Source organism: Neoarius graeffei, chromosome 7 (assembly GCF_027579695.1).
Source record: "Neoarius graeffei isolate fNeoGra1 chromosome 7, fNeoGra1.pri, whole genome shotgun sequence".
NCBI classification, from domain to species: domain Eukaryota; kingdom Metazoa; phylum Chordata; class Actinopteri; order Siluriformes; family Ariidae; genus Neoarius; species Neoarius graeffei.
In genome coordinates this window covers 11,849,217-11,865,689 of record NC_083575.1, presented here as the reverse complement: position 1 = coordinate 11,865,689, position 16,473 = coordinate 11,849,217, and the positions used below count along the sequence as shown (strand labels likewise).

The 16,473-nt window shown below is 41.4% G+C and overlaps 1 protein-coding gene across 2 annotated transcripts in view; it reads left to right on the top strand.

Moving 5' to 3' along the window:
- Positions 1-16,473, top strand: part of maco1b (macoilin 1b) — a 58,731-nt gene that overhangs the window by 23,901 nt on the left and 18,357 nt on the right. For both annotated transcript variants that reach the window (XM_060925271.1, XM_060925269.1), the window contains exons 2-5: positions 105-246; positions 462-588; positions 7,350-7,473; positions 12,141-12,319. In XM_060925271.1, coding sequence (XP_060781254.1) covers positions 105-246; positions 462-588; positions 7,350-7,473; positions 12,141-12,319 — 572 coding nt within the window. The remainder of the gene's footprint in view (positions 1-104; positions 247-461; positions 589-7,349; positions 7,474-12,140; positions 12,320-16,473) is intronic.

The window sequence follows — 16,473 nt, the reverse complement described above, 5'->3', positions numbered from 1 at the left end:
ACCGTTCCAGTATTTTAGTGAGAAAGGGTGATCATTTAATCAGTCTCTTTCAGTAATTAAATTCCAGACAGATTATAATTTTGTGTGTGTCTCTCGTCTCTCAGCACCTTCCTGTACCTGAAGTTCCTGGTGGTTTGGGCGCTGGTGCTGTTGGCCGACTTTGTGCTGGAGTTCCGGTTCGAGTACCTCTGGCCCTTTTGGCTCTTCATCCGGAGTGTGTATGACTCCTTCAGATATCAGGGCCTGGTGAGCATCTCCATCCGCATGATGTTCTTCCAGATGTCCATTATACATTATTTATTTAAAAAAAATATATTGGTCATTATATAAAAAGTGCTGATTTATCTCGTGATCTTTAAATAAACCTGTGTGTGATGTTTAATATTGCACCATGATCGTTAGTTAGTCGATCACATTGAAAGCTTTGAGTTATATAAACCGTCAATCATCTTTTCTTTCAGGCTTTCTCAGTGTTCTTTGTGTGTGTGGCATTTACATCTGACATCATATGCCTGCTCTTCATCCCCGTGCAGTGGCTGTTCTTCGCTGCCAGCACGTATGTGTGGGTGCAGTATGTCTGGCACACAGGTAACATCAACACACCTCACCTCAATCCTGAGAATAAGCTCCTGTTAAACGTTGCTGTGTTTCATACAATATCAAGGCGTACTCGCACAAAACTCAGCAGCTGTTTCTTAAAAAAAAAAACAAATCTGTGGTGTGGTTCGGCTTTTTTTTTATAAATTATTTATTTTTTTTCCCCTTCCTCCCACAATACAGTGTGATGTTCAGTGGTTTTGTCAAAATGTCACTTGTGCAAATTTTGCTCCAGGCAGTTAGCGCTTCATCTTTTTTTAAATCATTCATGGGGTTCATGCAAAACCCACAGAACTAGAAAAGCAGTGCAGTATATGACTGTAGAAACCCTCATCGCACAGTAATTTTATTTTATTTTATTTTATTTTATTTTTTAAACTTTTGTGCATTTGTGAAACCCTGAATGGAAACACAAGAAGTTGGAAAAAGCTCCAAAGTGAAGTAGAAAAGTTTTACGAACACTGAAGCTCTAATGCAGAATACGTAAAAACAAGCTATACCAATGGCAACCCATGGTGTAGAAGTGATGCGTGTCTAATTTCCACATTGTGCACAAGCGGAGTTCGACTCAGTAGCGTGTGAAATGCTTTGCCATCTGTTGTACATTAGTCCTCGCATGCGGAAAAGGATAGCTTCCTTATGAAATGTTTCGCAGATGAAAATAGCTTTTACAGTAACCAGGAGAACTTGATAAAAAGCCACTTGGGCAGAGGCGGAGAGAGAGAGAGACTGGGTAGAGAAAGATGTGGGGAGGGGATGGCCAGAATCGAGGGAGACAGCGAGAGATGGACAGGGTCGAGGGGGAGGGACATGACATGGAGATGGACCGCAAGAGTGAGACCACGTTCATCTTTTCCAGAGGCGATTCTAGAGTCTGTTGTGGCCCCAAGCAAAAATCTCCAGGGGGCCCTTCTGACCAGTGTTCATCACCACTATGTTATAAATAATCTGACACCAACAAAAAATGTATGCAACCAAAGTTTTTTTTAAATTCCAAATGTGAAAATACAATGGTAAAGAACAATAAAAAACAAAATAAATAAGCCCTCGGGCCCTGATTCTCGGGGGGCCCCTGGGCCAGGAGGCCCCAAGCAGTTGCCTGCCTTGCCTGTTCACAAGCTGTGCGTCTGATCTTTTCTTACAGTGTTTTGTATACAGAGATGCCTACTAGTACGGATTGGCCGTATTTTGTACAAAAAAGTTACGTAAATGCGATGTTACAGCAAACAGTGTTATTCTGTACGGAATTATTATAAAGTCTTAAAAAATTCCAGTGAGTTGTTTTTAAATGTCCAAGCGACTTTTTCAATCCATGTGTGATTCACGGCTAGGCTATTTATTTTTACGACAACCACACATGCTGTGTGTGACGTGCGGAATCTGCGCATTTGTTCGCGCTATTTTCGATACGGTAGAATGGCCGTGCATTACACCCAGTCAAAAGGGCAATGGATACGCGCACTGCAAACTGTGTAGAACTGACATTAACATCACTCATGGTGGTCGCGATGACTGCACGCGGCATGTCAACTACAAAAAAAAAAAAACATATGGAGTATGCTGAAATGGCGAGTCAGGCGGAAAGTAAATCTGGGGGTATCCAGCAGTTTTTTACGAAATCTGTGGATGAAAAGACACGGAACGTGACACGTGCTGAAGCGGTGATGGTTGACCTGTGCTTGGAGTTGAACTTGCCAATTAGTGCCATGAAATGTGAGTTAAACTTATTCAGTTTCTTTTTACATGTCTGATTTTTATTCACTGAAATATCAAACACTGGCTGTACTTCTTTAATTCAAAGTCTTTTCAGTGTTGCAAGTGCAAATGTACATGTAGTATGATCAAAAACAGAATTTTATGATTAGTGCTGTTGGGATTGTGGCAAAAAATTGATCATTCCACTGTTTTTAAATACAATTATAAATGTCATTTTATTCAGTGTCTCATCTGAAGCATTATGCTGAAGTATTTATATATTGGGACATTTAAGATAACAATGTCGGACTCTCTTTGGCATGAAATAAGATTTTTTTTATTTTTTTTTTTTTTAATTTTATTAGAATCCATTAACAGGTAGAACATTTTGCCAGGCAATATAATATAATACTTTTGAGGAGTTACATTCAGTACCAATGATTGGTAGTCAACCGTAATGTCTGCAAACAGGGAACACTATTGTATTTAGAAAAATGTGATATATTGTATGCTCTAGAAATTTGTTGAGTGGAAATTCAATTGAGATGGCTGCTCGTGTTTTGTTTATTCAATTCACACAAAACAGTTATTTTTAATAATTTAAATGTTAAACATATTGGTGTATATACACCTCTTTATAATGGAAATGCGCATAAATTAATGTTACTGAAAGTCATTCCAAAATACTGAAAAATGTTTTCAAGAATACTGAAATTCAAAATTTGGGGTAGGCATCTCTGTGTATATTAAATATGGCACCCTCACAGTATTTTAATTAGTTTGTATTAGCTATTTTAGTCTTTTGTTTTCTGAAGCTACATTTTCTGCTTTACCACATTTAGTTATTACTAGGGCTGTCAAACGATTAAAATTTTTAATCGCGATTAATCGCAAAAAAATCTTTAAACATCTGTTTAAATTGTACTCAAATACATTTCTACATCAGAGCAAGCATTTGAATATATGCTCCATGTCAATTATAAGGCTCATCTTCTCTATGATAGACAGTATATCGGCCTAATGCACAAATATTTGGCATTCGGGTTTTGATATTAGATCTAGGCATGCAGCATATTCTTTCCCATGTAGCCTATCAGACATCTGTTGGGTATACTGTAGGCTATGTGCAAAATACAATTTGGAGAAATAACAGACTTTTTTTTTTTTTTTTCTCAACTGTAATGGCTGCAAGCTACACTTCGAAGAGCAAAGAGGAAGTAGTTTAACTCCTGCAAGTTCATTCAAGTGAAGCAGCAGGCTATTTGGAAATCGCTAGGCTACCTACAATCTACAGGTGGAGAAAAGGGAATGTGCGCATTCCCGATCGTAGCCCATCAGATATCAACACATTTCACCCGGTAAAGTGAAAGTAAACGGAACTGCACCGCATCGCATATGCAGACTACACTTTAACTGACCATGTTGCGGGTTTATTTGACAAGTTGTAGAGCTACGTTTTACCACAAAGTTAATGTTATAACTAGCTTTATTTTGCATGCTAGTCACCCGCGAAAATCTGCATTGTTCCTTACCAAGATGAGCCCAATTCACTGTACCCTCCAATAACGCCGTCATTTTTTAAATCGCGATCAAATTAAATTGCGTTAACGCAGGGGTTTTCAAAGTGTGGGAGAGTCAGCCCCCCCTCAGAGAGCAAATAAACAACAGCGCCCCCTCACAATTTTTGTTGTTGCTATACTTAATGTTCCATTCGTATTTAAAAAAAAAAATGGTTGTTGTACACTTTTTCTTTTACACATTTTAAACATCTGTGCTTTTCTTTTTAAAACATCTTGTTTTACACATTTTAAACATCTCATAGCATCGTTATCTAGCACCTCTTGGCAGACAACACACTGTGGCAGTGGAGCATCTTCAGATCCAGTCCATGAAAATCCAAACTTTAAATAATCGTGGTCATACTTCCTTCTTTTTTCAGTCCCCCCCAGGATTCCGCGGGCCTTTTTTGTGATTGTTGCGGGCTAAAATGTCTGTTGCGGGGGGGTTTCCAAAAAATTGCGATGAAAGTTGCGGTGTTTTTTTTTAGGTTTTTGTTGCGATTACATTGCGGGAGGAAGTGAAAGTTGCGAGAAATTGTTGCGATTCTCTTTTTGTGATTTAAAATTGAGTGATATGTTAAATATTAAGTTATTACCGAAAAACTATTGATTAAAAAAACAGACACCGAGAAATGGTCCTATAAACAACTTTACCAATATAAAAGATTACCAGGACTACAAAAATGCAGAAAAATAGGCTTTACTTATCCAAATGCACCTGTTGGTTCAAAAGTTAAAGTGCAGAGAACCTCACAGCACAACATGAAGTTACCTTAAAATATAATATAAATGCCTCAGCTTTCATGTAAGGAAAAAAACTATTAATACTAGTACTGTGTGCAGGCAGTCTCTCCTGAAGACTAAATTAAACAATAATTATAAACTAATAAAATAAATGGCTCAGGCTTCATAGAAGAAAAAAAACAATTTGAACAGAATCTCACAGTATGCTGCTGAAGCTGCCTAAACAATGGAAAATAAAATACCATTTTGGCAAAAATGTTGGCATCCATTAATTTCTTGTATTAAGTAAAAAAATAAAGTGCACACAGTCCTTCACTGTAAACGTGACACACTTTCAGTAACAGAATTTAAGCCTACATAAACACTGACTCGCACATGCAATGTTGCCAGATACTGCTGACGTTTTCCAGTCCAAAATATGTTCAAAACCCGCCAAAATGCACTTAAAACCACCCAATCTGGCAACACTGCGCACATGCTGCTTCTCTTGAACATGTACACGGAAGTAAGGCGGAAGGTAGTTTGTTGACGTCACCTCAAGACGACACCAACGTTTGGTCAAATTTGTGGGAAAGTTGCGGTGATTGGATATAATTGCAACACCGCCCTGAATTCGCGGGTATGGTTGAATTTGCAAATCGCAACATCGCGAAATCCTGGAGGGTCTGGTTTTTTGCTTGGCCCAGACTCTGTCTCCTCACTCACTGTAGCTTTAGGTACTAAAAATCGATCCATTTTGTCTCTGGTAAAGGCTAGCTGAAGTTCGCTAAATGTCCGCAATAGTAACTTATTCTGGCTTATGTTTCCTCACGTTGCGCCCCCCTGAAGAACTCTGGCGCCCCCCAGGGGAGGCGTGCCCCACACTTTGAAAAGCCCTGCGTTAACGCATTAATAACGCGTTAACTTCGACAGCCCTAGTTATTACTGTTTTTATCTTGATTACATATTTATTGCATGGGTACATTTAAATAATGGATAAAAATGCAAGCAGTCTAGAGCTTGCTGCTGATAACGAACAGTGGAGTAAGAATTAAAAACTGAATACACAGTGCAGATCAGATCAGTCCAAGCTTGTTTCACACACAACAGCAGTAGAAGGGCTAATGACGGTTCACAGATTTGGATGTCAGTGTAATGAATAGAAAGTGATGAACGTTGGTTATGAGGAAGCCGCGTCTGGACCTGTCCATGGCTCCGAGGTGTCATGCTAATGAGTGCCAGGGAACAAAGTGCCCATGAACAAAAAAAAAAAGGGATCAGTTGAGCTGGGTGGAAGTTTCAGTAGCAGTTCCTCACTGAGGGGGGGAATCAAGATTTATGTCCTTCCTTTGACAAAAACTTTCTACAGTTCAGCAAGGATCTGTCCAAGGGCAGATAGAGTTCTGATGGAGAGAAGGATGCTGATGGAGACAGACATGAGAGAGAGCTGGATGGACTGACTGACCGACAGACAGATGAGTCTCAAAATTCTGGAAGTCGGATCTGAGTCTCTCTTCGATATCCGGCTGTATTCAGGGGCAGTGTCGTCGTCTTTTTCTGTGCTTAATTTTTTTTTTTTTTTAATCTTCAATAATATTAAACACGGGCGGCACGGTGGTATAGTGGTTCGCGCTGTCGCCTCACAGCAAGAAGGTCCGGGTTCGAGCCCCGTGGCCGGCGAGGGCCTTTCTGTGCGGAGTTTGCATGTTCTCCCCGTGTCCGTGTGGGTTTCCTCCGGGTGCTCCGGTTTCCCCCACAGTCCAAAGACATGCAGGTTAGGTTAACTGGTGACTCTAAATTGAGCGTAGGTGTGAATGTGAGTGTGAATGGTTGTCTGTGTCTATGTGTCAGCCCTGTGATGACCTGGCGACTTGTCCAGGGTGTACCCCGCCTTTCGCCCGTAGTCAGCTGGGATAGGCGCCAGCTTGCCTGCGACCCTGTAGAACAGGATAAAGCGGCTACAGATAATGAGATGAGAATATTAAACAACACAATAAAACAAAAACCTTAATGAGGGTTTTGTTGATTTAGCTGAGATTTTAAAACGTGCCTTGCTTTACTTTGAAACACTTCAATTCCTAAACACAGAGTCAGGGCTTTCAGGCGTGTCTGAACTAAAGAGTCCGTGGAAACAGAGCGACGCTCTAGAAATCTAACACGGCGTATGGTTTTGTGGCTCAGCTCAAAAGAGAAAATGATATTTGCCAAGACTTTTTGAACAAATTGCATGAATGAGGCAGTAGAGCCACAGTTATGGAGAACGTTTTTAGGACCCTGTACTCGGTAAAGATGTTCACGTTGAAGCAGATGGCCCTCGGCTGAGAGTAATACACCTGGTAATTACGGAGAGCGTGACAAAACCACACTTGGTGGTGTTTGTCCTCACCCAGACTGTGTCCAGCAGGACAAAATTGAAGGTGTACTTGTGTTTTGATGAAAACGCAACTGCTCATGTTTACAACATAGACGGACTTGTCCATCATTAGCGTGATTTTTTTTTTTTTTTTTTTTTTTTTTTTATTTTATTATTATCTTGGAACTAATACAAACTGGTTAATTTGATAAAGGTATTGATCCTATGACTGTTAGAAATGGTCAGGAAAGGTTCCTCTGGCTTGTGTTGAGATGGTTCTTGTTTGAGTGTATTCCAGAAACTCACTATAAGATGAGATTGTGTGTGTGCGCTGTGAGTCATATGAAGAGTGGTACTGCTCTGATTGAGTAGATTAGCGAACACACAGTTGATCTAAATTGTCTTGCTCTTCCTCTGTACAGAAAGAGGAGTCTGCCTCCCCACCGTGTCCCTGTGGATCCTCTTTGTTTATATCGAGGCAGCGATACGATTCAAAGATCTGAAGGACTTCCACGTGGATCTGTGTCGTCCCTTCGCAGCACACTGGTAAGAAACCGGTTGGGGACTTGAGTCCGTCAGAGCGACACGCCTCATTTCTGTTTTCAGCAATGACTTCATCACATTGTCTCTTGACCTCCGTGTCAGCAATTTGTATTCGGAAAGTGGTGCAATTTTAGAGGAATGTTTCACTAACGAGCAGGAACATGGTTCACACCTCGGTGGAAGGTGCAGCTCGAGTCTGGCACCACATGGAAAATACCCAGCTGTAGCTTATTCGCCACACCCCACAACACTGCTCGATTAGCGACACTCCCGTCTGCAGAACCAGAAGTTCAAAGGGTGGAGCTAGATCTCATCCAATCCCGCCTCTAAGCCAAACCCCTTAACCATGCTGCACACCACCACATTATGCAGTTATTCAGCCTGAAACGCACTCCGCCCTGAACATTTGGCTTAATTCTGCCCGAGTAGGAGGAGCTGGATCAGGTCTGACTCCACCTCATGGACAGCAAGCAGCATTTCACTCCATATGCGCCGTTTAGTTTGATGACCCGTCCTTAAAACTCCTTTACACTTCCAAGACCATGATACTGAATTCTTCTAAGCACTTCTTTGGATATTACAGCGCTCAGCGTAAACAAGTGCACCCCCTTTGAAAAGTAACATTTTAAACAATATCTCAGTGAACACAAACAATTTCCAAAATGTTGACAAGACAAAGTTTAACCCATTGATGCCTGAAACGCCTGCAAAAAAAACGTCTGCAAATGCCTAAGCCAGTTTTTAGAAAAGGTCCCCATCTGCCTGAGGGTTTTCTGAAATAAAAATAATTAATTGAAGACGCCTATGAAAAATTCAATATCTCAGCCTCTGAAGCACATAAAGACATGAAATAAGTTGCATTTAAAAGATAAAATCCTCTGCTTTTATTGGCTCATGCTCATTCAGCATTAACACCAACACATTTTTTTTTTTTTTTTTAAAGATTTGTTTTGGGCTTTTTTCACCTTTATTGGATAGGACAGTGTAGAGACAGGAAATGAGTGGGGGAGAGAGAGAGAGACAGGGAGGGATCGGGAAATGACCTCTGGTCGGAATCGAACCCAGGTCCCCGGATTTATGGTATGGCGCCTTATCCACCCGAGCCACGACACCCCCACCAACACATTTTTATAAAAAAAAAAAAAAAAAATCTGGCATGCGTCTTGAAAATAATGACAAATCAACAATGCTGCGTTATGCAGCAACCAGCATTTGGGGCAATGTTGCGTTATGCAACAATCGGCGCTGGGGCAATGTTGCGTTATGCAACAATCGGCGCTGGGGCAATGTTGCGCGATGCAGCATCCGGCGTCAATGGGTTAATATAACCTCTGTTTAACTTTATAACGGGAAAGTAAGGTTAATAATATAACTAAGGCCCTGTCCACACGGCAACGGATTCAGGTGAATCTGATAAAAATTATCGTTTCGGCCTGGCGTCCACACGGCACCGGCATTTTGGGTGCCCCAAAACGATATTTTTTTGAGAACGGGTTCCAGAGTGGAAAAATCTGGCAACGGCGCCGTTGCGAAGTCGTCTGGATGAGTAGAACGGATTTGTTTACGATGACGTCACAACCACATGACTAGAACAAGCAGCACTCTCGCGTGCATCATTCGTAACAACAGAAATTGAAATTGTTTACACATTAACCTGACTGACCTGCCAGACAGACAATTTACACCTGCTTTGATGAACAGAAAGTACAGCCTTCTACACAAAGCAACAGTTACCTGACTATAATGGAGGCAGAGGGGAAAAGGGTCAGAAGACCCTTCAACAGACTGTTTTGTATGAACCACTGCATTGCATTCACTTTTGTATACAGCTTTTCTTTTAAATAAACAAGTAACTGAACCATTTCTTGAATTTTTTTTTTTTTATTGGATAAGACTGCTTTTCAAAATGTTCACACACAAGAAAATTAAGTTATATAAAACTATGCACACTAATAAAACTAATTTGTACACACAAGGCACGATTTCCTCGCGTAGTCGCAGCCAGCATCTTCTTGTTGTTGTGTGTTTGTTCCTGTGAGTGCTTCACGCCGGATAGAAGAAGGGGTTTATGCGTGTAACAGACGTTGCGTTGTGTTGTTCACCAGTCTTTTTATTCTGAAGAAATGAGACACAAATACACTGCTGAGGACGGGCTGCAAACGTCCAGTGGCATTGGCGCTTACATTTCCAAAACGAACTGAAAGAGGCCAGCGCCTCGTTCCCATAACTACCTGCGCTCTTAAAGGGCCAGCGCAGAATTTCCCCACCACTACACACAATGGCAAGTGGAAAAAAATAAACCCATTACATGCGCATGCGTCCTCCTACTTCTATTGTTCTGGTGTCTCCGATGGGACCGTCTTACAGCGCACGTAGAGGTGTGGCATGTGTATTGCATCGTTTTCAGCAAGCATTGCGTTGCCATATGGACCTGATATTTTACTGATCCGTTGCCCATGTGGACGCGATATATATAATTTTTTTTTTTTTTTTTTTTTTTTTACCCGCTAAAAAAAAACCTCATTGCCGTTGTCGTGTGGATGTAGCCTTAGATTACACATTTTTTTTTCAGTTTTACTCAAATTAGGGTGGTGCAAAAATGAGTACACCCCACAACAAACTACTACATCTAGTACTTTGTATGGCCTCCATGATTTTTAATGACGGCACCAAGTCTTCTAGGCATGGAATGAACAAGTTGGCGACATTTTGCAACATCAGTCTTTTTCCATTCTTCAACAACGACCTCTTTTAGTGACTGGATGCTGGATGGAGAGTGAAGCTCAACTTGTCTCTTTAGAATTCCCCATAGGTGTTCGATTGGGTTCAGATCAGGAGACGTACTTGGCCACTGAATCACTTTCACCCTGTTCTTCTTCAGAAATCCAACAGTGGCCTTAGATGTGTGTTTCGTCATGTTGGAAAAGTGCACGACGACCAAGGGCACGGAGTGATGGTAGCATCTTCTTTCAGTATGCAGCAATACATCTGTGAATTCATGATGCCATCAATGAAATGCAGCTCCCCGACACCAGCAGCACTCATGCAGCCCCACATAAGGGCACTGCCACCACCATGTTTCACTGTAGGCACCAGGCATTTTTCTTTGTATTCCTCACCTTTGCGACGCCATACAGTTTTGAAGCCATCAGTTCCAAAAACATTCATCTTGGTCTCATCACTCCAGAGTATAGAGCCCCAGTAGTCTTCATCTTTGTCAGCGTGGGCCCTGGCAAACTCTAGGTGGGCTTTTTTGTGCCTGGGCTTTAAGAGAGGCTTCTTTCGTGGACGGCATCCATGCGTCCCATTCTTCTGCAGTGTACGCCGTATTGTGTCACGGGAAATAGTCACCCCAGTTTGGCTTTCTACTTCTTTAGATAACTGCAGTGAACTTGCATGCCGATTTTCTTCAACCCTTCTCATCAGAAGACGCTCCTGTCGAGGTGTTAACTTCCGTGGACGACCTGGACGTCTCTGCGAGATGGCTGGAGTTCCATCTTTCTTAAATTTTTGTACCACTTTTGCTACAGTATTCTGACTGATAAGTAAAGCTTTGCTGATCTTCTTGTAGCCTTCACCTTTGTGGTGTAAAGAAATTATTTTCTTTGGGGAATTCTGAAGAGACAAGTTGAGCATCACTCTCCATCCAGCATCCAGTCACTAAAAGAGGTCGTTGTTGAAGAATGGAAAAAGATTGATGTTGCAAAATGTCGCCAACTTGTTCATTCCATGCCTAGAAGACTTGGTGCCGTCATTAAAAATCATGGAGGCCATACAAAGTACTAGATGTAGTAGTTTTTGTTGTGGGGTGTACTCATTTTTGCACCACCCTAATTTGAGTAAAACTGAAAAATGTGTAATCTAGGTTTATATTATTAACCTTACTTTCCCGTTATAAGTTAAACAGATGTTATATTAAACTTGTCAACATTTTGGAAATTGTGTGTTCATTGAGATTTGTTGAAAATTTTACTTTTCAAAGGGGGTGCACTCATTTACGCTCAGCACTGTATGTAAAATTTGTTTTAAGTGTCTCGTCAGTGAGACAAGACAATGAACAACATCCTTTTTACCCAATTTTACATCACTGATTCAACACAAAATGGAAGTAGTCGTCATGAATAGTGAAGAGGAGTCTTTTATACTCTAAAGTTATAGGAAGAGAAAGCTTCGTTCTTGAACAGACCTGACTGTGGAAAGTCCGAAGAAGTACCTTGACCTTCAGCAGCTCATTGAAGAACTGAAACTGTGATGAATATTATACGTTTTAACAGCCTTTTTAAAATCATAGGTTGTATTTTTATCGTCAGTTATAATGCATAATTTAAAATAAACACCTACACAGAATTACACTTGAACACTTAATTTGGAGAGTGACTCACTGGAACACAATGTATTAAGAATACTTGGGCAAAGCTATATTTAGTTATGTTAGTGTGTTCACTTGATTGGGAGTTAAAGCGGACGGGAGGCTCACCGGAGCACTGTGTCGCGCAAAGTTTCTGAAAACTAAATTAACTGTAAATTAGTGTAACATATTTATTAACCAACATATGACCTGCGTTCGGCATGATGGGTTTAGTTAAAACGTCAACTTCACTTGAGTTTACTATAAGCCATATAGGCACCTTAATGATGTCCGTCACTGTTTTTAATCCGTCTCTCTGCAGTATCGGATACCCGGTGGTGACGCTGGGCTTCGGCTTTAAGAGCTACGTGAGCTACAAGATGCGTCTGCGCAAACAGAAGGAGGTGCAGAAGGAGAACGAGTTCTACATGCAGCTCCTCCAGCAGGCCCTGCCACCAGAGCAGCAAATGTTGCAGAAACAAGAAAGAGAAGCAGAGGAAGGTAAAGGATCAAGCAAGCATTGTGATGTGTTTAATATTGCAGTGCCTTCCACAATTTATTCCCTCCACCCTTGTAAAGATTAGTAAAAAGGGTTGGGGGGAAAAAATCCACCTTTTGGTGAAGTCCCTTCATCTCACACTGAGAAAAATCCGACCTTTACTTGAAGTCACTTCATTCAGAGGAAAAACAAATCCCTCATCAAGAAATAATTATTTTCAACAAGCATGCGTGTGCCATGATTATTGGCACCCCTGGAAATTAGTGAACCCTTTGTACCTGAAGCATTTAAACTGTACTGTATCTGAGTTGATTGGAGTGTGTAGGAACTTTCAAGCTGTAATCCATGACTTCCTGGGGAACAAATATGAGGTGGCACAGAGGCCAAATTGCCTTAGCCTGTGTCTGAAATCGCTCACTCATTCCCTACTCGCTATATAGGGAATTACTATCATTGATTTAAAATAAAAACAACTCTTTCGGATGCTAGTCCGTCGCGCTGGTATGTACATCGTTACTGTCACACAATTAAAACATGCCAGATCAGCCGGCTGGTGGGTTTTCAAAATAATAAACGCACGCATGTATTTATGTGAGCGTATTTCCCACATTAATCAATACAAAGTACCTGCATCTTTCAGATTTTTTTAAATCAAGGCTGAATACTTTTTTTTTTTTCTTTGCCGCTGCCTTTTATTAAATCACATTTGAGACTTTTAATTTGATTTCTTTCAGCATGACCGCAATGCATGATGGGATATATTGCTTTGGTTAGTGACCATCAGTTGTACACTACTTTTCGCGATGCATTATGGGATACTTTGAGTGCACTATATAGGGTGTAAATAATCCTCACGAAGGTTTCGGACAGCACTACAAAATGGCGTCCCCACTATACAGTGGGGCAAAAAAGTATTTAGTCAGCCACCAATTGTGCAAGTTCTCCCACTTAAAAAGATGAGAGAGGCCTGTAATTTTCATCATAGGTATACCTCAACTATAAGAGACAGAATGGGGGGAAAGAATCCAGGAAATCACATTGTAGGATTTTTAATGAATTAATTGGTAAATTCCTCTGTAAAATATGTATTTGGTCACCTACAAACAAGCAAGATTTCTGGCTCTCACAGACCTGTAACAACTTCTTTAAGAGGTTCCTCTGTCCTCCACTCGTTACCTGTATTAATGGCACCTGTTTGAACTCGTTATCAGTATAAAAGACACCTGTCCACAACCTCAAACAGTCACACTCCAAACTCCACTATGGCCAAGACCAAAGAGCTGTCAAAGGACACCAGAAACAAAAATGTAGACCTGCACCAGGCTGGGAAGACTGAATCTGCAATAGGTAAGCAGCTTGGTGTGAAGAAATCAACTGTGGGAGCAATTATTAGAAAATGGAAGACATACAAGACCACTGATAATCTCCCTCGATCTGGGGCTCCACGCAAGATCTCACCCCGTGGGGTCAAAATGATCACAAGAACGGTGAGCAAAAATCCCAGAACCACACGGGGGGACCTAGTGAATGACCTGCAGAGAGCTGGGACCAAAGTAACAAAGGCTACCATTAGTAACACACTACGCCACCAGGGACTCAAACCCTGCAGTGCCAGACGTGTCCCCCTGCTTAAGCCAGTACATGTCCAGGCCCATCTGAAGTTTTGCTAGAGAGCATTTGGATGATCCAGAAGAGGACTGGGAGAATGTCATATGGTCAGATGAAACCAAAATAGAACTTTTTGGTAAAAACTCAACTTGTCGTGTTTGGAGGAGAAAGAATGCTGAGTTGCATCCAAAGAACACCATAGCTACTGTGAAGCATGGGGGTGGAAACATCATGCTTTGGGGCTGTTTTTCTGCAAAGGGACCAGGACGACTGATCCGTGTAAAGGAAAGAATGAATGGGGCCATGTATTGTGAGATTTTGAGTGAAAACCTCCTTCCATCAGCAAGGACATTGAAGATGAAACATGGCTGGGTCTTTCAGCATGACAATGATCCCAAACACACCGCCCGGGCAACGAAGGAGTGGCTTCGTAAGAATCATTTCAAGGTCCTGGAGTGGCCTAGCCAGTCTCCAGATCTCAACCCCATAGAAAATCTTTGGAGGGAGTTGAAAGTCCGTGTTGCCCAGCGACAGCCCCAAAACATCACTGCTCTAGAGGAGATCTGCATGGAGGAATGGGCCAAAATACCAGCAACAGTGTGTGAAAACCTTGTGAAGACTTACAGAAAACGTTTGACCTCTGTCATTGCCAACAAAGGGTATATAACAAAGTATTGAGATGAACTTTTGTTATTGACCAAATACTTATTTTCCACCATAATTTGCAAATAAATTCTTTAAAAATCAGACAATGTGATTTTCTGGATTTTTTTTTTCTCATTTTCTCCCTCATAGTTGAAGTGTACCTATGATGAAAATTACAGGCCTCTCTCATCTTTTTAAGTGGGAGTACTTGCACAATTGGTGACTGACTAAATACTTTTTTGCCCCACTGTATAGTGCCCTATATAGTGAGTAGGGAGTGATTTCGGACATCCTTCAACATGGGAAAGATAAGAGAACACACAAACCAAATAAGGGAGAAGCTACTCACATGAAAATGTTCGTTTCGACTGTTAAGGCAATAATAATTAAAAAAAAAAAAAAAAAAGTGGACGCTAACTGGAACTGTTACAAACTTGCCTGGAAGAGGACCCAAGTTTATTTTGCTCCAGCATAGTGAAGAGGAGGGTAAGACAGGCAAAAAAAAACCCCACAAGTATCACTATTGGTGAATTACAATAAAAGGTCAAATCTGGGGGTTTCCAAGTCTCCAAAACCACCCTCAGACTCCACCTCCATGCCAACAGATTATTTAGAAGGTGCCAGAAAAAAGCCTTTTCTGTCAGTTAAGCACAAACGTAAGCACCTGAAGTTTGACTGGAACCGTGTTCTCTGGTCTGATGGAACAAAAATGGAGCTTTTTGGCAATAAACACACAGGGTGGGTTTGGTGGGATGTTTTTGAAAAGGATGGCTATAATGAAAAGAACCCAATCCCAACTGTAAAACATGGTAGAAGTTCTGTGCGGGTTTGTGGCTGTTTTTCCTCCAGAGGCCCTTGAAACCTTGTTCGGGTACATGGCATCAGGAAGTCCCAGGACGTTTTAAATCAAAATCTGGCTCCTCTGAGAGGAAACTACTGTAAAACTGGGTCTTCCAGCAGGACGACGATCCGAAGCGCATGTCCAAATGAACACAAAAATGGTTCGCTGAACACAGAATCAAGCTTCTGCGCTGGCCATTTCCGTCCCTTGACCTGAACCCCAGTGAAAACCTGAAGAGGAGAGAGCACAAGAGAGGGTCGAGGTCCCTGGATGGTCTGGAGAGATTGTGTAAAGAGGAATGGTCTCCGATGCCCTGCTCTGTATCTCCAACCTTATAAAATGCTGTAGGAGAGACTCAGTGCTGTTTTACCTGCAAAGGGAGGCTGTACAAAGTATTAAAAGCAGGGGTGCCAATAATAGTGGTGTTTTTGTTGAAAATAATTTTCATGATGAGGGATTCGTTTTAATTCTGAGATTTTTGTTTGAAATAATTTATATGCTTTATATGAAGTAGATATTTTTCGAGAAGGATAAAGCCTCATGCTTGTGGTGGTGTTTCTGTGCAGGATTTTTATTTTATATATATATATATATATATATATATATATATATATATATATATATATATATAAAATAATAAAAATATCTTTATTTTATTTTTTTTTTTTTAAATAATTGCTACTGGGCGGCACGGTGGTGTAGTGGTTAGCGCTGTCGCCTCACAGCAAGAAGGTCCGGGTTCAAGCCCCGTGGCCGTCGAGGGCCTTTCTGTGTGGAGTTTGCATGTTCTCCCCGTGTCCGCGTGGGTTTCCTCTAGGTGCTCCGGTTTCCCCCACAGTCCAAAGACATGCAGGTTAGGTTAACTGGTGACTCTAAATTGACCGTAGGTGTGAATGTGAGTGTGAATGGTTGTCTGTGTCTGTCAGCCCTGTGATGACCTGGCGACTTGTCCAGGGTGTACCCCGCCTTTCGCCCGTAGTCAGCTGGGATAGGCTCCAGCTTGCCTGCGACCCTGTAGAACAGGATAAAGCGGCTAGAGATGATGAGATGAGATAATTGCTC